The 20,253-nt window shown below is 40.2% G+C and overlaps 1 protein-coding gene across 1 annotated transcript in view; it reads right to left on the reverse strand.

Moving 5' to 3' along the window:
• Nucleotides 1–2,533: 2,533 nt before the first annotated feature.
• The window catches only part of Tspan8 (tetraspanin 8), a 31,061-nt gene continuing 13,341 nt past the window's right edge, over nucleotides 2,534–20,253 (reverse strand). Inside the window, exons 3-8 of the mRNA XM_041671715.1 lie at nucleotides 17,961–18,098; nucleotides 16,475–16,549; nucleotides 16,278–16,385; nucleotides 9,018–9,152; nucleotides 6,518–6,601; nucleotides 2,534–2,813 (exon numbers count right to left, since the gene is read on the reverse strand). Of these exons, the coding sequence (XP_041527649.1) occupies nucleotides 2,760–2,813; nucleotides 6,518–6,601; nucleotides 9,018–9,152; nucleotides 16,278–16,385; nucleotides 16,475–16,549; nucleotides 17,961–18,098 (594 nt within the window). The 3' untranslated portion in view covers nucleotides 2,534–2,759. The remainder of the gene's footprint in view (nucleotides 2,814–6,517; nucleotides 6,602–9,017; nucleotides 9,153–16,277; nucleotides 16,386–16,474; nucleotides 16,550–17,960; nucleotides 18,099–20,253) is intronic.

The raw sequence follows: 20,253 nt of genomic DNA on the forward strand, positions 1-20,253 counted from the left end.
GCTGACATTCTGAACTGGATAGTTTTAGCCGCTGGACAAGCTCACGTGCGCCTTAGAGTGTGACAGGATTCCTAGCCTCTGCTCACCAGATGCCAGTAACACCCTCCTCCACTCACAGCGCTGATAACCAAAACTGTCTCAAGACACTGACAAATAACCCCTCAGGGTAAAACGGCCCCCATTCAGAGGAATTGCTCTTAAGTCTTCTCTGACCTTGAAATACCTACCATCAACTTTAGCCAAGAGGGAAAAAAATGTGAGAAACTGCACAATTTCTCATACAGATTCTAAAATCTCTTCATGACTTATTTTTACCACGTGTATGCCCTTTTCTCAGAAAGTTAAGCACCTGTGTGCCTGTTCTCAAAAGCTGATTCAGCTGGTGGAGGGATGGCAAAGGAATGGGGTTGGTGCTGCTGTGTGATTTCCACAGCTCTTAATCCTTCCTCTGTGGTCCCTCTCTTGGTTGCATCTTCTTCCACATAATACTGGATCCCAGCGTTGTCTCTGCCCTTTGCCCCTACATACATTGGCAATGTCTTCCTGCAGCTAACCTCTGGTTTACCTCACTTGTCCACCTGCCTCTGTCTACTTTCCCCACCATCTATGTAAGAAATTGATGCAGAATGAGTTATTTCCCCCTAAATGCCATATTTTGAAGCCCTAAATCCCACCGTGGAAGTATATGAATGAGGAAGTAATCTGTGTCAAATATGGTCATGGGGTAGAACTTTGAACTGGTAGTATTGTTCTCTAGGAAATACATACCTCTCCACCCATTTTTATCCTGCGTCCCAGCATGAGAACACAGCAAGAAGGGGAGAAAAGAGTCCTCAGTAGGAACTGAATCCACCAGCATATGGTCTTAAAATTCTCAGCTTCTAGAAATCTGGGAAATTCTGCCTTTTTAAGCACTTAGTCTATTTTGTTATGGCAGGACATGGCACCTAATACATCAGTTTCTTGCTCTATGCCTTTATTGTTTGAAGGGGTTAGAGGGCTTCTGTTTTCCTACTAAAGCTGACTGATAAAAAAAAGCCCTTATATTACCAAGATAATACGTTATTTACCCAGCTCCTATTATGTACCCAAAATTATGCAAAAGAAATGTTAATATTCATTTTCATAACTGTTTTCTTCAATATAAAAATTGTAAGGATTTTTGTAAGTAACTGCCTTCTTTGGTTGCCCTCGGGCTCAGAAGAGGGGAATACACTTACCATACGTATATCGTATGAGAATCAATTATCAGAGCTCCTTTAGATGCTGCCACACAAAAAGCACAGGTTGAGTCATGTGGAACCAGTCATGATTCCTTCACTTACCACCTATGTGCCCTAAATTAGTCTCTCTAGGAAAGGCTTTCCCTGTATCAAAATAGGTCTAGTACTAGCAACAACATAAGAGGGTTGTTCTGTGCAAAGTGTTTAGAATATATTCAGAGACTGAGTGAATGCTCAGAAAATCGATAACTTTAGTTATAGTGCCAGCTCGGTGCTAACCACTGTGTAATAGGGATACAAGCACACATTAAGAAGCAATGTTTTCAAAGAGTTTTAGTGTAAGACAGACACAAAAAAATAGTTATTATAAAAATCTAACAAATTTATAGATAGTATATTATCGGAAAGCCAACAGATAACATCATCTGGGAGGTTACAGTCAAGGCTTGAATCTCATCTCTGCCCAATGTTTATCATTTCTGTCGTGTGTTGGCAGAGGCTGCTTGTTCATTTCCTGGTCGCCTAGACCGGAAATAGTCATTCAGAAACTATATTATTTAGATCACCGCTTGGCCAATCACTTAAGCATATTGCTAGATAGCTCTTATATGATAAATTAACCCATTTCTATTAATCTGTGTATCTCCACGTGGCTGTGGCTTAGTGGGCAAAGTTCCTGTGTCTGTTTCTTCTGGCGGCTACATGGCTTCTCCTTAACTCCGCCTACTCTCTCCTTCTCTACCTGCTTGGAGCTCCTGCCTTGCCCTATTCTGTGCTGCAATAGGCCCAAAGCAGCTTCTTTATTAACCAATGCTCTTCACAGCATACAGAGGGAAATCCCACATCAGTCGTGGGCAAGTTACTTAACTTCTCTAAGTTTTCACTGTCTCACCTGAAAAATGGGGGTCATCGTGAGGGCCTATTTCACAGGAATGTGTGGGAAGACATGAGGTGATAATATTGTAGAGTGCTTGACAGATGATACATCTCCACAGAAGAACCATTGAATGGGAGAGCACAGAATAGAGATGTCCAGTCCAGCAGAGATACCCCAAGTTTTCTACTCCTTTGCTGTCACTTCGAGCAACTTAACAATAATTGCCTTCTGTGGTCTTTCTCCTGCACAGAGGAGGAAGCCAGTTTCTGCGTGCGCGCGCGCGCGCGCGCGTGTGTGTGTGTGTGTGTGTGTGTGTGTGTGTGCACATTTCTCTTGTCACTGAGAAATGGAGTTGTTCCCCTGGGCAGGTCCTGATGAACATCCCCAGAAACACAGAGCCACCTGAACACAATGACCAGACACCAGAAAAGCATCAACGTAAACACTTTTTATTTTGCGAAAAAAAAATACACATTCATTTTTTTCTGTCTCTCACATTTAAATATGCTGAGTATGTGTGAAAATATCTGTAGTGAGCCTAGGCAAGACATTTTAATAAGACATTTGCTCCTGGTATTTACAGTACTCGCTTATATAAAGTTACAAAGCCAAAGCAAAAACTTAAACAGTGTTTAGGATTACTTGATAAATCTGCAGATTCATTTGCTCCCAATCTGGCAGTACAGAACCATAGAAAACACCAAACCAAGAATCTAGAAATAAAAATAAAATACAGGATTAATGTGGAATTTAAAGAATAACAAGGAGAAAACAGAAACTGTCAATTGAATCTGTCATGAGATTTTAGACTCCTGAGGAAAAGAACCAGGAGAACAATATCGAAAAGTGAGTACAGATCTCTCTCTCTCTCTCTCTCTCTCTCTCTCCTCCCTCCCTCCCACCCTCCCTCCCTCCCCCCCTCTCCTCTCTCTCTCTCTCTCTCTCTCTCTCTCTCTCTCTCTCTCTCTGTGTGTGTGTGTGTGTGTGTGTGTGTGTGTGTGCCCCTGCCTCATTGTGCAATATCAGCTGCTACTAAAGGATGCTCTCTCCTTGTGGTACACATACATCTTTCTATAAAGTATTTCCCTCTGAGCTCTGGGTAACACCAGGCTGTGGGAGCTAAATATACTTATTGATGATTCCCTGGAAAGACCATGGTCATCTGGTTTGGATCATCCGCAGAGAAATCAAGGAGTCTAGAATTTCTCCTACTGAAGTTTTAGCCAATGCTTAGAAGTGAAAGAATTATATACATTTTTGAAGAAGAAGAAAAATCACTCGCAAACTATGGGGGTTAGCTTAACTCAGGAATTTTCTTTTGAAGTAACAAAACACAAAATTGAAAATCTAGGGTGTGAATTCCATCTCATTAGTTCTTCCAAAAGAAAAAAAAAAAAGCTCTCTCTAATGGACTCCACAATTGATGACTTTAATGCTTTGGTTCTGATGCAGAAGTGATAGAGTATGATCGTTTAAGATGACTCAGCAAAAGGCAGCTTCCTCTGCCACAGTTCCATTAAAAAGGAGATGTGGAGTTTGGGGAGGAGGGTGGCGACTTCCACATATGCTGCACACAGGTTGAAGAACTTAATGAAACACTTTCAAATAGTAGTTTTATATCAGTATTTTATCACTAATATCACACTTCTTTCATTTCTTTATATGTTAGGAATATTTGTGTTCAGAAACACAGAAAGGAAATTCAACGTTTTATGATATGTGAACAAAGACTCAAAACAGACTTGCTGCTAAGTGTTTATGCACTTAAGACTCCCATTTGCTGGAGCTGTTTTTAAAAATGTGGTAAAATGGCCAATTCTCTGAATTGCTTTGTTCTTAGGACCTCCTGTGAGGTTAACTTTTGTCCTATTAAAAGATAAATATTCCATGTCATTTGATAATTTTTTGCTTAGTGAAACTAAAAGCACAAAATGCTGACCACCTTTTAATAATAATCTGCTTATTTAAGTCTAGATAAGGATTCCAAACATTTACAGATGAATTTTTCACAGAATTAAGTATGAGTATTTTGTATGAGTTTCTAGTATTCAAGCTGAAAGGAGCCCCAAAGGAATAGAATATTAACAAAGCCTCCACCTAAAGCCTAAATATAGATTATGTGTTTTTTTTCTGAGAAGATTGTCTACATATACTTTCTGCATTAGATTTGTAGAGAGCTGCTTCTATTTCTTTATAAAGGTTTATGAGAAGAGACTCTGTGCATCTTTGTGTTTCCTTGAATTTGGAAGTCAAAAAGATTGAAGTGCTGAGAGACCCATTGAATGACTCCAAGACTATAGTTTATTTGGGGGCAGATACATTTCTACTCACTAGATAATGGGGGCCATTTGCAAAGCTCTCTTTTGGATAAAATAAGGTATCAAATACTTGTTTTACATCAAACTCCAGACAGAAGACAGGCTTTAGATTGAGAAATCAAAGAAAAGTATCCAACAATTCTATCAATCAATTGTTAACTATATCTACATATAGTCTAGGCATTCCAATGTCACTGGGCTCTCTGATGATTGCACATCATGACAGTACCACACAACCTCCATAGTGGTAAACTATTGTAATAGGGTTTATTCAAGTACTTCCCTGGAAAGTCAGGTATGAGAATTAATAACGTCCCTAAATGCGTAACACGTACATGGAATTTATCAAATTCATAAAATATTGATATGTGTGCTATCCCTCTTGCAATCTTCCTTTCCTCTAGATCTGTTTAGATTCTTGGCAGTAAGTTTGGCTATGATATGGAAGACACCAATCTTTCCAATCAATCATGTCCTTATTACTTTTGGCTCAGCTTCAACAAACCTCTTAAAAGCATGCGTGAGCTCTATTCAGTCATAGGCAACTCTCTAAGTTTGAGTCTAAAATGAAATTTAATACAAACCTCATTTAAAACCTGCTTTGGCAATCTTAATTAGTTAGTGATTAAACCCAGGTCTCTGGGCACATTAACTTCATGCTCTATGACCAAGCCATATCCCCAGCAGTGACTGTACCTTTAGAATCAACTCTATCAAAGCGTACTAAGTACATGTGTGCCACGTGTTCATGTGACGATAATATATATGTGATTCTTCACTTGCCTTTGCAGCCATTGTCTATTATTTCAAATTAGCATGAAGCCAGAATACAAAGGACACAGAACCAATGGCACAATCAAGAGAAACAGACCTAATGCAAGCAACATTTGACTTTGACTCATTTGGATGATGATATATATATATATATATATATATATATATATATATATCTTGTGTGTGTATTTGATACTAGTAGTACCGGCTTTTATTCTGATACATGACTAAGAAATTCTACCAGTAACAACTGAGGACACTAAATTGTTTTAATCTCAACCAAAATTCTGACCAAGCATTTGTGTGACAAGAGGCTCCAAAGCAACTTAAGAGCCTAAAGGGACACTACCCAGCATTCCACGAGAATGATGTAAACGTCATTCTTCTGCAATCACCTGGGAAGTACCACACAGTGTTTGAATTCTTGCTATTGTATCTACATGCGGTCATGAGTGGTTCTGACACATTTCATGCCTACGTTTCTCGTGATCTGAGATAATACCATAAATGCTGCTTTGAAAACGTTTTATTTCATATTCTTTGTAAATATTTGGAGACCATACGAAAGTTACCTTTCAGGATATAAAATGAAATGACAAGAAAATCCATCAAGATAGAAATCCAATGGAAAATCCATTTTTCAACATCAATAATTAAATTGATGGAAAGGATTCACAAGCTTCACTGAGAGCTTTTCCTGAAAATATCTCCAAGATCATTTATAGTATCTAAGATGAGAAAATTTAAGGTAACTACTTTTGCTGTTTAGAAGTTCTTAAATTTCTCTAGAATGAATTGGAGGCAAAACATTTCTCCACTCCTCTGAGTTTGGCTTCTATGTTCTGTTGCAAGATAATGGCTAGAAATGGCCAGTTGTGACAGCTGGATCTTTTTTTTTTCTTTTTTTATTTCCTTCATTCTACCTTACTTCAGAAAATTTTAACACTTGAACTAATTTTGATACCAAAGGGATACCTACAAATAAGAATTGTACAGATGTTATTTTCTTCCCTCAAGAAAACAATACCTAGTATATATTACTCTTTTTCTGTGACATCTGTGTTCAGGTAAATCATATGTGTGTAGACAAATCTATGGCCTATATATACTGGTACATTGCAAGAAGATATTTAGAAACAGCAGCCTCGGCCCTTCTTGGTTTACAGGACTATAATCCTACCTGTTCCAGACTCAAGGCTGACTCAGAGAGATGCTGTGCCCTGGGCAGTGTGTACCCAGTGCTCTCTCAGCACCCGCATTTGGCATTTGTTACAATCAATGAGAAGTGGAGTGAACGCAGAGGCAATGACACTGTAATACTGTACCTCAATAACTGCCAGTCCGAAAGCAACTCCAATGACTATGATAATGTTCTTTTCAACCAGATCTTTTATCAAAGAAAGACAGGTCTAGTAAAACAAACAAACAAACAACAATGCTTTTAGTGAAATTTTGATCTCATACTTCTTCATCTGGTTGACTTGTTATATTGTTACCAAGTTCAACAAAAAGGAATTGAACTATTTCTTCTACATCTAGCTTCATCTTATTCTCGGTGTTAAAGAGAAATTAAGGCTAATATTTTTTTTCTTTTTGCTTTAGCTACATAGCTCCTGAATGTTGGAGTTAATAATCAATAGAATGATAACAGCTTATCAACTACTGCAGGACAGGCCTTATGTTCATGAGTAGTTAGCTGACCAATAAATAGTTGACTCCACAGTTGTGTGTGTGTGTGTGTGTGTGTGTGTGTGTGTGTGTGTGTGCTTTCATTTGGTTACAGCTTGGTAGAGTTTTTTTCAGCGGGTGTATTTTGTTTTAATTTACTGAGTTTTTTTTTAAACTTAAAATTGGGAGGTTGGGAGGGGAGAGGGTCTGGAAAGACTTGGGGAAAGGGAAGAATATGATCAAAAATATTTAAATTTTAAAACTGTCTTAATAAAATGTAATAAAATAAAATAAAGAAAATGAAAAACTAAAATCATTTTCTGCAAATTTAAAAATGAATTCATACTAATATAATCTCCAAGCTATAATTTTTATAATCAAAACATTATAAATAATTGAATCTTATCTTTGGATTGTTCATTTAAGAACTGTGTTCTCTTAACAATGAATTATGTGGACTTGTGAGCTGCGGCAGGTAGATCTACTGTTGAGGCTACAACTAGACATAGTAAGATGTTCCTCTTAAAACCAAAACATTTCAAATACTTTAATAATAAATATGAGTGCTACTTTTATCTTTAAAAATTATGTGTACTTTTATGCTATTACTTTAAGTAAGAGAGAGAATTTTAAAAAGTTACTTCTCTGATACATTATTTGGAATGCATTCAAACTATCCTGGAAACCAAATTTTAAAATATTTCAGGCAAATTCTAAACATCCCAGTAACTGAAAATTACACGGGTGACTCTTTAAAATGTGGAAACACTGCATAACACAATTCATATTGTCATGAACTCTGTCATCCCTGTGACACTCATTTATATAAAGACTGACCAAATCATGCTATTAGCTAGAAGAAGTGAAAGATCTCCCTAAGGCTGGACAGGTCTTTCCCCCAGTCCATTCCTTAATGTAATGGATTTCTCCCGTTGTCATTTCTAATCCAAAACAGAAAACAATCGGGATTATCATGTCAGTTAGGGTCAAGAGGGAGATGGACGACTACATCTATTGGTTCGCCTTCATTATGCCTGCCCCTGCTGCACCCAAGAAAATAAAATGATCTTGGCAAAAGAGAGGGAAGAAAATTAAAGGAAACCAGAATAATGGTCATTGCAGATTTCCTGTTTTTCCAGACTTGCAAATGACACACGGCAGATGGAAGTATTCAACGAATTTATAACCATCCTTTTACGGTAGTAGGACAGTTGTTGGCTTATACTCAACTGAATTATGTGTGAACTTTCAGGAAATATCTTTTTATGAGGGCTTTTCAGAATGTATCGTAGGGAAAAACATCTTTCTACCGAGTCTTTCATAGGCAATAAGCATCCGTGTCAACAGAGCCTATGAATTCCTCCTCGTCCTAAGTGATAGCCACATTAACCTGTACCAGACAGATTTACATTCTACCTTGGAAACAGTATGTGGCTAAGTTTAAGTATGCAGGAGAGAATCAGATATAAAGGTAAGAATACAAAAATTTAATTGCGATTAGTTTTGACAATGAAATGACGCAGTAATATTGCAATCTGACAACTTCCTCTCCTGTGAATCACTGTAAATATGGGCTGCCCCAACACTGCTTCAGGGCAGAGTCTCATTACCTCCAGAGATAAAGGTCAGTCGTTCAGAGGGGAGAATTGTTTCCCTACAATTATTATTATTATTTCATTTATTAATGACATCAACATTGGTAAACAAAAATATTGCTAGGTGGGAAATAACTTTGGGTATTATAATGTCTTTGGGTATCATAGACTCTAATCTGTTGTGGTTTGCCATAGCATTTTGGGTCTCTCATGGCCAGATAATTGCTTAAAGGATATTGGAGCCTTTTTGACCTTACAGTGGTATAACTGATATAGAGAAGTCTCCAAAGAATAGCAGTAAAAAAAAGTTAGACGTCAATGACAATTGTCATGTGTGTACTAAGCCTTTCCAGGCAGAATGAACAGCTTAGGAAAAACCTTGTGGTGAGGGGTACATGTCTTTTATATTTACTAAAGATTAGTTTTACATTTGGGTAATTGCTGTATTTTCATATCAGAGTTCCCCAATGCTTGCTGTCTTTTAAGTTTTTACAGAGACTGTCATTGTGAAAAAAAAATATAGCAGAACTACTTACTGTGCCAAAATGGATCTTATTCTCACCTGATTGTTAACATTAAATCCTTGATAAGGAGAACACTGATATTCTGTCGTATTGGGACATTCGCATGACTCTTGAGCGTATTTAAAATTTTGTCCCCAGTCTTGAGCTCCCTCAACCAAGCCACAGCATTTAAACTGTGAAAAGAGAAGCAGAAGGAAAAGCAGTCATTAGCATAACCAGAAACACTGTCATACACTGAACTGTTCTTCTAAACGTGATTACAAAGATTCGCCTTTCGCTAAAATATAGATTTGATTTGGTTTATGTATTGTGTGTTAAGTGTGTGTGTGTGTGTGTGTGTGTGTGTGTGTGTTTGTGTGTGTGTGCAAAAATATGCCAGTCATATGCTCTGGGAAGCCAGAAGAGGGCATAGGATCTGTTGGAACTGTATTAAGAGAGTTATGGCCAGTTATGAGCCAGCTGACATGGACCTTGAGAACAGAACTCCGAGTTGAGCTGGCACCCTGAAAGAGTAGCGAGTGCTCTTAACCACTGAGCCAGCCCTGCAGTACTCCTTGTGCTAAGATATGACATATCGCCTTACCCATACAGAGCACACATACACATAATTAAAATAAAAATAAAATCTGTTTATAGAACGGAAAGAATGTTTCAGTTTTGTCTGAAGAGCAACACAAAGAACAATGACCAAGATAGTAAAAGTCTGAAGAAATTAGAATAAGTTTTTTTTTAAAAAAGGTTCTCAACTTTTAGTTTTAATGACAAGAGAAAGGGTAGACTCTGAGCTATGCATCCCAGCTTCACAAAAAGAAGTCAAGTTCTCGATTTAAATATATGTGTGTATATGTATGTATATATGCACATATTTCAAATTTTTTGAGTAATTATCAAAATAAAATTTCTATCCCAGGATCTCTGGAGCAGAGACATTTCCAAGACCGAAGAATTTCAGAACTTCCCTGGGATTGAATTTTCATAGAGATCTTTAAAATAGGAACATGAGCACAAATCAAGGATCAGCCTTTCAGGAAACTGTCATAGAGATGAAAGCCTAGACTACACTTAGTAAAGCAAGAGAGGTGATGCTCCAGGGAGGCAAAGAAGCAAACCTGACTTGGAACGGAACATTATCGGTGAAGAAGAGAAAGCAATTCTCTCCACCCTCTCCTCACTCGTCTGCTAGAAAGAACACGCTGGGAAAAATCAGTAAACAACAACAGCAAATACTGGTTGATCTTTCAGGTGTGAATATAATCCCAGCACTCAGGAAGCAGAATCAGGCCGGCATCTGTGAGTTCACAGTTGATCTATTTATATGGCCAGCTCGAGGACAGTTGAGGCGACATTGTGAGACACGGACTCATAAACAAACAAACCAATGAAACAAAATGCCTGAGCACATGCCTTTAATCTCACACTTGGGAGGCAGAATTTGAGGCCAGCCTGGTCTACAGACTGAGTTCCAGGACAGCCAGGGCTACATGGAGAAACCCTGTGTTGAAAAAACAACCAATGTCTGGTTTAACTTGAGTCCTACACCAGGAGAGGGAGCCCAAGACTTCCTTACACTGCCTGGACCAGGATGGCCAGGAACCAGAGACTGAATAATAGCCCAGGAACCTGGAGTAGAACCAAATAGAAATAACAACCAGAAAACAAACAAACAAAGAAATAATTCCTAATGATAGTCTGCTATACTCATAGACCTGTGCCTTGTCCAACCATCATCAGAGAGGCTTCCTTGAGCAGAAAATGGGAGCAGGTACCCATAACTAGATATTATGCTGAGAAAGAGTCTAAATTGGAGGTCTCCATTAGGTCTGTCTCCTCAGAAACTGGAGAACCCCTGAGAAGATTGGGAGGAAAGATTGTAGAAGTCAGAGAGCTTTTATATATGAACCTAGTGTAGACCCACATAGACCCATGTAGGCCCTGTGCTTGGGGCTTCAGTTTCTGTGAGCTCGAAAGTGTGTTGCTTAGTTTAGAGGGCCTTGTCCTCCATTCCCTCTGACTCTTAACGATCTTTCCGCCTCCTCTTCTGTGGGATTCCCTGGGCTCTAAGGGAAGGGAACTTAGACCCTTTCTTTGGGATGTATTGTATGAGAGAAAAATCTATTTTTAAATAGAAAAAAAGAAAAGAGAAAAACAAACAAACAAAATCTCAAAAAAAAAATAAGGTGGCGATTTTTCAGAAAATTAGGAAATAACCTTCCTCAAGACCCAGTAATACCACTTTTGGGTATATATCCAAAGGATGCTCAATCATGCCACAAGGACATGTGCTCAACTATGATCATAGCAGCTTTGTTTGTCATAGCCAGAACCTGGAAACAACCTAGATGCCCCTTGACCAAAGAACGGATAAGGAAAATGTGGTACATTTACACAATGGAGTACTACACAGCAGAAAAAATTAAGGACATCTTGAAAATTTCAGGAAAATAGATGGAGCTAGAAACATTATTTTGAATGATGTAACACAGACACAGAAAGACAATTATCGCATGTACTCACTCATAGGTGGTTTTTTTAAACACAAAGCAAAGAAAACCAGCCTACAGACAACAATTCCAGAGAACTTAGACAACAATGAGGACACTAAGAGAGACTTACATAGATCTAATCTATATGGGAAGTAGAAAGTATAAAAAGACAAGATCTCCTGAGTAAAATTGGGAGCATGGAGACCTTGGGGGAGGGTTGAAGGGGGAAGGGAGAAGCAAGGAGGGGAACAGAGAAAAATGTAGAGCTCAGTAAATATCAATAAAAAAATGAAAACTAAAAAATTGGAAATAAACTTTCATTCAGTGGCTGTAGTTGGGTGGCCATAGTGTTCATAATTAAAGTCCATGCTGCCGAAGGTTCAGGTGCTGCTCATGGCACCTAAGCACCAGATTGATTGCAAAGATAAAAATAAGAAAATCCATATGAAGTAATAGCCCCAGTGCTCAGCGTATAGAATCTGCTTTTTTTTTTTTTTTTGATTTTTTTGAGACAGGGTTTCTCTGTAGCTTTTGGTTCCTGTCCTGGAACTAGCTCTTGTAGACCAGGCTGGCCTCGAACTCACAGAGATCCGCCTGCCTCTGCCTCCCAAGTGCTGGGATTAAAGGCGTGCGCCACCACCGCCCGGCTAGAATCTGCTTTTTAAAGTGCATTAGCTACCATAATTTTGTTTTCGCTGCCTATGATTGCCTCTGCTATGCTCTCAAGGGAACATGATCACTCCAGTATTATCATCAATAATTTAGAAAGACATGGGGAAAGCAAGTGTCAGACACTGTAGAAAAGTGATGTAGCAAAGAGAGTTCAAATGATGAGTTTAAACTAACACGTTCAGTTGAGGCAAATATAAGGACTTGGGCTTTTGTTTCAAAGACTGAGTAGTACAAACACGTGACTCGATATTCTTATGAGCTGAAATTTTACTTAGTTTCAAGCTCAATATTAACAAGGAGGGCTTCCTTCAAACAACCTCCTTCATGTTCCTATGACAGAGATGACAAATCACTTATTCTTTTCAATTCTGTAATTTTGACTAGTAATAAGCAGAGGGGACTTGATGTATAAAGTAGAATAGGAATCCCATACACACCTGATGATTAGAGGCATAGAAACGTCAAGGAGAAGGGGAGGAGACAGAAAGGCTAAAGTTGGCCACGGTATCTACTCTCTGACCTGCAGTAGGGGAGCTAAGGAGAACAAACTCTAATTTGACAGCTGGATGTAAAAGACCAGAGCTGATGATGACACATCACCCTTACGTAAATACTAACCAAGAATCCTAGAGGGACATGCTCTATCGTATCTATCGTATCTAGAGAGAGCTTGTATGGAAATTCCCTGAACCCCACAGAAAGCCAGGCAACATCTACAACTTCTGTCCACATGTAGTGTGTGTACAGGTGCAGCAGAGTTTGAAATAGGACTCCCCCCTCCCCGCCAAGGAAATGTAATTAAAACAAAGAAAGCCAAATGAATATACAGATCAAGTAGGTTCAGGGTGGACAATGAAGCAATACGGCTCTAAGAGCCCAGGGACTTCTATGCATAGGATTTCTGTACAAAAGGAGAGCATCCAAAACAGACAACACACAGCACAGTTAATAAGCCACCGTTGGCACAGAGGCCTCGAGTCCCTGGAAATGGGCAGTGGATGTGGCTCAGCACCTGTCCCAGAATCCTGTTGGATCTCTATGATCTTTTGTCCCAGGCAGGTTCCTAGAAAGGACCAAGATTGCTCTGTATGTACCACAAGAGGACTGAGGCTGCCCGTTTTCCTCTTGTCATCAGCTTGAAGTAATTTGTGCTCTAGAAGGGAAATCATGTAGGAGGGGTGTGGGCAAGCAAAGGATACAGTCACGGGAAGTTAGGAAAAACAGCACCTCACACAGGAATTTAGACGGGGGCTGGCTCACAACAGATTTCTGTTCTTGCAAACAATGTTGTAAGGAGAATTTTTGTAATCTGGAACCTGTCCAAATAGGAACCAGTAAGCAATCAGGGGAAACAATGCCATCTGATAAGTAGTTTAAGAAATCAAGGGTGTTTGGGCTTGAAAAGCAAACTTTGGGAATCAAACATCAGCTATTTTCAAAGAAAAAGCCACTGTGTTTACAGGCACCCATAGACTTTCTTTCCTAAGAGATCCAGAAATATTTAAGCATAAATAATATGAATCCTAGGGAGATAGTTGCTGGGTTTTTTTCAAACTGAAAAAGAACACACTGATTATCAGACAAGCAGAAGTGGATGAGCAAAAATGGGTAGATATTCAGTTCAATACTTAAATGACAGAGGGTAAATGTAAAATATTTCAACCAATGAAAAAATCAGGATAAATAACCTGTAAAATCCAGCCCAACTACATCCTTATAAAAATGTCTATGCCAAGCCACACCTATGGTGAATACTACATGAAGATAATATGATGAGATTTCTAAAATCTAAAAATGTGGCTAGGAAGCCTTGGACAAAAAATAAAATTCATCATGATTGAAAGCATATGCATTTACAGAGGGGAAGAAAAGCAGGAAGCGCCCTCGAAGGATGTGGGACAATATAATGTCAGGAAGAGAGGGGTTCTCAACAGACCTTGACCACACAAACCTGGTCTGACACAGCTTCCTTCAGAAGTAAAGACTGGGAAGGAACCAGATAATCGAAGAGCCTTAATGTTTCCATTGAATTTTACCTTCTATGAGAGAGAGAGAGAGAGAGAGAGAGAGAGAGAGAGAGAGAGAGCGCAGAGGAAAGGCTAGCAGCCTCAATAAAAGATGAGGTCCTCTAGATCTGGACTCAAATTGCTCTCCCTTCATTTGTCACTTCTCAGCCTCCTCTCAACAACAGCATGCATGGACATGATGTCACCATCTGTTTTGGTTTTATGCTCTACAATCTTGTGTTGTGCATTAGAGAACCTTTCCGAGGTGGGAACTGGGCCAAAAGGAATCACTCTTTTTAAACCAATTGTTGCTGGCTGTGAAGAGTGGGTGGGTGGGTTTGCAGGATGGAGTTAGTTCCTAGGAGCACGGGTTACCATGAGAGGGGGAGAGAGGTTTTAAGGAAGGGTGGGGAGGGTGATAGGTGCCTGCAGTGTGAACCTGGAGAGGGACTACTAGGGCCTGAAGGGCAGAAGTGGTGGGAGTGGGGAAGAGGGGAGGATGGGAATTGAGTAAAACAAGGCATGTACGAAAATGACACACTGAAAGCCACCGTAAATACTGTGCAACTTTGTACGCTAATTATAAAGCAAACTTTCTAAAGAAATTTTAAGAATCTGAGCACACAGAATGACAGGAGCAAGACCCAGCATCAAAGGAACAGGACTTCCTCCTTCCTAGACCCTCGCTTCCTGTCTGAAATGGTCCCTTCTGTGTTTCCTCCCTCTTCCGTGTGGCCCTGACAGAACTGAGCAGGTGTGCTGTGCTTTAACCTCCAGAGCTGGGAGCAAAATGAACCTCTTTTCTTCCTGGTGTGGTGGTGCACACCTTTAATCCCAGCACTGGGGATGGAGGAGTGGCAGAAGCAGGGGGATCTTTGTGAGTTCCAGGCCAGGCTCATCTCCTTAATGAGTTCCAGGACAGAGAAGATTACATAGTGAGACCCTGTCTAAAATCAACAACCAGACAAACCAACAAACAAAACCCTCAATAAACAAGCAAATAAAAATCTTTTATGTCTAAAATACTTAGTCTCAGGCATTTAATTATACCAATACAAAAACTAAAACACTGTTTCACAAGACTGTAAGGAGCATGAAGTGTTAGCTTCATGTAGAGGGAGGAAGAGAAGGAGGTAGACTCCTTAACATTCTACTCTTTTAGATTGCAAATATTAAAATAATTATTGGTTTCTCCCATAAAAGCTTTATTTATTGCAGGCCTATCTTCTTAACCTATCTTCTAAATTAAATTAAATCCTAAGAGACTGGAAACTGTTACAGATACTTTTTTCTTATTACATTGTCAAATAATAATCCATCAGTCAGAAACTGCAAAGTGGAGAATGTATCGCCACAGAATCCAACATTTTAAAAAATTAAATAGTTTACTGAAGAGATGACTCAGTGGTCAAGAACACTGGCTGCTCTTCCAGAGGCCCTGGGTTTTATTCCCAGCAACCACCAGGCAGCTCACCACCACCCATAACTCCAGTTCCAGGGGATCCAACGCCCTCTTCTGGCCTCTGCGGGCACCAGGAACGCATGTGGTGCTCAGACATACCAGCAGCAAAACACTGCACACATATCATTTTAAAATTGATAGTAATAGCAACTTTTTGTTGAGTCCCAAACTTTGGGACAAATGACTGAGGTGATTATCTAGCATATCTAAACAGACCTGGCCAACAGTTTCCCCCAGCATTCCTCAGTCCCTACCTGTAACAGGGAATGGCTGGAATACCCTGCCCTCTGCCCTGAACTCTCCCACCCAGAGCCTGGGGTGCCCTTCTCCCAGAGGCTTTTCCCTATATAAGCCAGACATTTTGGTCACTATTCCCTTTTGTACTTTTGACCTTTTGGCTGCTACCTCTGGTCCCCCTCTCCCTTTTCCTTCCCCCTCTCCCATATAGCTCAGCTCAGGCTGGTTATGTCCACTCTGTACTCTCCCAGATGTCCCGTCTGTGCCTACAGTCTCCCGTATATCTACAACAAACTTTCTCCTCCACCGTGCCTGGGAGCAGTCAAGGCCTTTCCTTTCCTTCTTATTTCTTTTGCCATTTGTTTTTTTTTTTAATTTTAAAGTTAAACATTGAAGAATTATATTCAAATTTCCAAGTGGCCAAGAAATGCTAATTACCTCTGCTTGAAATGAAATCATGGCGTCCTGGAATTGTTTTGCCTCCTCAGTTGATTGAGTCAAAAGTTTTGCATTTTCATGAAGCGTTTCATTCAGAAGGCGGCTAGACTGAAATTGAAAATAAAATATATATATAATTATTCAGAATTTCAATGTTTTAGGTCTTTCCAACAGTCAAACATCATCTGTGAACTTACCTCAGATTTGAAAGTAGCCCCCAGGATACCTGCTGCCACTTGCAAAAACAGAATCAGGAGCAAGCCGATAAAAAACTGAAAGACAAGACAGGGATGCGTTATTCTCAGAGGAGCCAGTAACTACCAACAGCATGGCAGTGTCACGTGACCCTGGCAGCCAGAAGTATCAGCCTTAGTCTCCCTTTATGCACCATTGTGTTGGAATGGAACGACAAATATACTCTATTGCTACCAAGAAACAACTGCCTCAAAAAAAAAAAAAAAAAAAAAAAGATCATGGAAAGTGATTGCTGTTAAATCTCGTTGGGAAGACCATTGTCGGTTCTCTCATATTAAAGGGAAGCAGGTTTGAAATCTCAGTACTGTTTCTCCATTCCTGTTTAAGTCAAGGCGAACACACACACACACACACACACACACACACACACATACACACAGACACGCGCTCGAAGCTGCCCTCTAAACAGTATCTTCACTGTGGGAACCATGTGGAACCTTCTTTCCTGTGTAAATCCTGAACTCTTCCTGGAGGATGGAAGCCAGATACCAGTCTGCTTTTAAAACAAGCTTCTCGGGTAATTAAATTTCCCAAATGGCAAAGAAGGCCTCAGTACACAAAATCTTCTCACAGGAGATGTTCCTAGAGTCCCATTAAATATGTGTCTGCCTTTCCTCAGAGCAAACAGCTAAACACCATTATTACTCTCAGACATGCATACATTTCTGAAACAAGTTTAGGTTCATTCTAACTGGGACCCAACAAATACTCTATTTTCTAACAGCTTGACAAGATCTGTTCATTACTCTCTAGTGCATTAATTAAAACGTGAATGCTTAAGAGGTATCCCTGTCCAGTGCACCCTGCTGGAAAATCCTAGGTCACAGATCTGAGTATCTCCATTGCAATTTCGTTAGCACATTGTGGACTTTACAGCCCACACAAATATCTCCTATCATTACTGGGAACCGACTCCACTCCCTCCAGCCACACCCAGGACACTCCCATTCCTCACTCCCAGCAGCCCTGGATCCCAGGCTCTCTTCCGGGTGACCACAGCAACCCTCCCGGAGGCAGAGGGACTCTTCACTTCTGTCTCTGGCTTGAAAGCTCCCTTCCCCATCGCCACCCTTCTTCTCTGTGGCCACTTTCACTGTAATACACTTTCACTTATGATTCCTCCCACAATGGGTTCCGTACCCGTTAGCACAGTGTCTGACACGGAAACATGCTCACGTTGCTTGGATAAAATGACCGAATGAGTGGACGCATGACTGATTAAGATGTATCTTCTTTTCGACTCTAAATCTTAAAGTCCCCTCAAATTTAAACCGAGGTAATCCAAAACCTAAGCCATAGTATCTACCATATACAAATTCTCTAGAATAAATTAGGGTTTCATCAAGCTTGTCAAGTCTTTTGCAGATCCCGGTTACAGACAACCCCAGGGGTCTGGAGGGTGGATGCTGGGATTGGTCTGGAACCCACCAAGAGAAGCATGCAGCGGCTTTCTTTCACGGCACCACAGCATCCCAGGAAGCCCAGGACCATGATGATGGCCCCCACCGCGATCAAGATATTTACAGCAATGAAGGGGTCCGTGCCATAACCTCCAGAAGCGACGATCTAGAAACAGAAGAGAATGGGGGTGTGAATTTCTAGCCTTGATATTTTTTTTTCTCGTTTTCCAAATATCCCTTGAGTACCCACCAGGGGCCAGGCTCTGTTCTGAGACCCTGGGAAGCATTTGTGGTCTAACCTATGGAAGTTCTGAGACCCTGAGAAGCTTCTGTGGTCTAACCTATAGAAGGTCTCTGCCCTGGCAGCGCTCACATTCTGCCAAAATGCCACCTTCCTGAGTCGTGTTAAGTCTAGGGTAATTCTAGAATGAAGCAGTTGATGTTGAATTGGAGGAACGGTAATGGCCCTTTTAAAGTTGTTTCTAAAAGCTGAAAACGAAAAGCACCTTTAGTCTTTAGAGGGGCTCTTTGGTTCACACGTTGTTTATTGGACACGTAGAGTAGCGTGGCAAAGGCTTTGATTTATGACAACCTAATTATTGCTTACAGCATGAGGAAGCACCAGAATCTTGTTAGCTGAAGAAGGCATGCATGATAGAGCAAATGCTGCGAGAACCATCTCAGGGAGGTGAAGAACAGGCAAAGCTGTGGTGATAACAATTAAAGCAGTTTGCCTTTGAGCAAAACAGGCAAGAAGGCAGGAACTGGCTGAAAAGGCATACCAGGAAAGAGTTCAGGGTTAAGGAACACGCTCCTGCATCTTAGTAAGTATACAATAAACTCAGTTCCTGGTAGTCCATATCAACTCTTATCTTCTCATTCCCAGAAGGACTAAACCCAGAGACTTGAATTTTACCAGATTGTCAAATTGTTGTGGGATGTTGAGAAAAATGCATTAGGTCTCTTTACAGTGGTTGAGTTACCCATCCGCATAATTCAGTTCTTCCTCGTGCAACACAAGTATCCGCTTGTCCATTAATCTCATAGCACCCCAAACACAGATACCACCGTCCTCCTCCACTCATGCGCAGGAGTCGATTCCAGCTAAAGATGGAGATCTTGCCCCCACGTTACACATGTGTGCTCCATACTGCCCCCCACCATGTCACCTGGAACCTCTAGGTGCTCGGCTGTCTTCAACGACAGATAAAGACTCTGAATTCTGTCATCCCCCAGACTACCCAGAGGTCACCTCCCTTACCAAATCAATGTAAAAATAGCATGCCAATAGTGATCCATCTGTTTTGAAGTCGTTTGAAATCCAGGCATAACCTATGGGAAGTGTTTGTTCAATAGTCAATATGAAGGCGTGTATTGAAATTATGAAAACCTAAATACGAAGAACCATAATCTATGTATGAAATCCACAGAGAATTGATAAAAAAAAATACCTTAAAAGGACTACGATATTTAACAAGCGTGTAACTGCAGGACAGTAAGCTAACCTCAGCCTGTGGGCCCATTCTCGATTTGTGAAAGGGGAATAGGCTGGCTCTGTGATTCCCAAAGCCTCCTTTGTCTGTAAAACATTTGCTTACACACAGTGTCTAGATTTACAAGTTTAAAGCCTTCTTATGCTATAAATATTTTTTCATGAAATTTGGAGAGAGATTTTTGTTTGTGTGTGTGTGTTTGTTTTGTTGTTAAGATTGGAGCCAGATTTCTCCGGAGGGATAATTACTTTTCTTGAAGGTTGTAGGTCCTGGTAGATGGAATCCTCTGCTCTGGTGGAAGACCCCACATCCTTGAGTATATGGGCAACCCAAATTGGGTCTGGTGGGTTATTACAACAACAACAAAATTAAAGACACAAATTTTGGAAGGGGTAGACTGAGTGGATCTGGGATTAGGACAGGAGTGGGGGATGAATATAATCAAAATACCTTGTACAAATGTATGAAATCCACAAAGAATTGATAAAAAAAATACCTTAAAAGGATTACAAAATTCTTATTTAATTTTATGTATTTTGATCTTTTGAGGCAGGGTTTCTCTGTATAAGAGCTCTGGCTGTCCTGGAATTGTTCTGTAGACCAGGCTGGTCTTGAACTCCCAGATCGACCTGCCTCTGTCTCTCAAGTGCTGGGGTTAAAGGCATGCACCACCACCATACCCAGCTGGATTAGAGAATTATTAAAATCAGAAAAATCTTGTTGTTAACAAGTAGGTACAAGGTCAGGGACAAAACAGATATGTCAAGAACACAGCTTTGGGAAGACAGCTCCACCTGGTCATCTGGACATGCTATGACATCTAAACAG

This window comes from Microtus oregoni, unplaced genomic scaffold (genome assembly GCF_018167655.1).
Source record: "Microtus oregoni isolate MIOR12 unplaced genomic scaffold, Mior012 000001F_ref0000356, whole genome shotgun sequence".
Classification (NCBI taxonomy): domain Eukaryota; kingdom Metazoa; phylum Chordata; class Mammalia; order Rodentia; family Cricetidae; genus Microtus; species Microtus oregoni.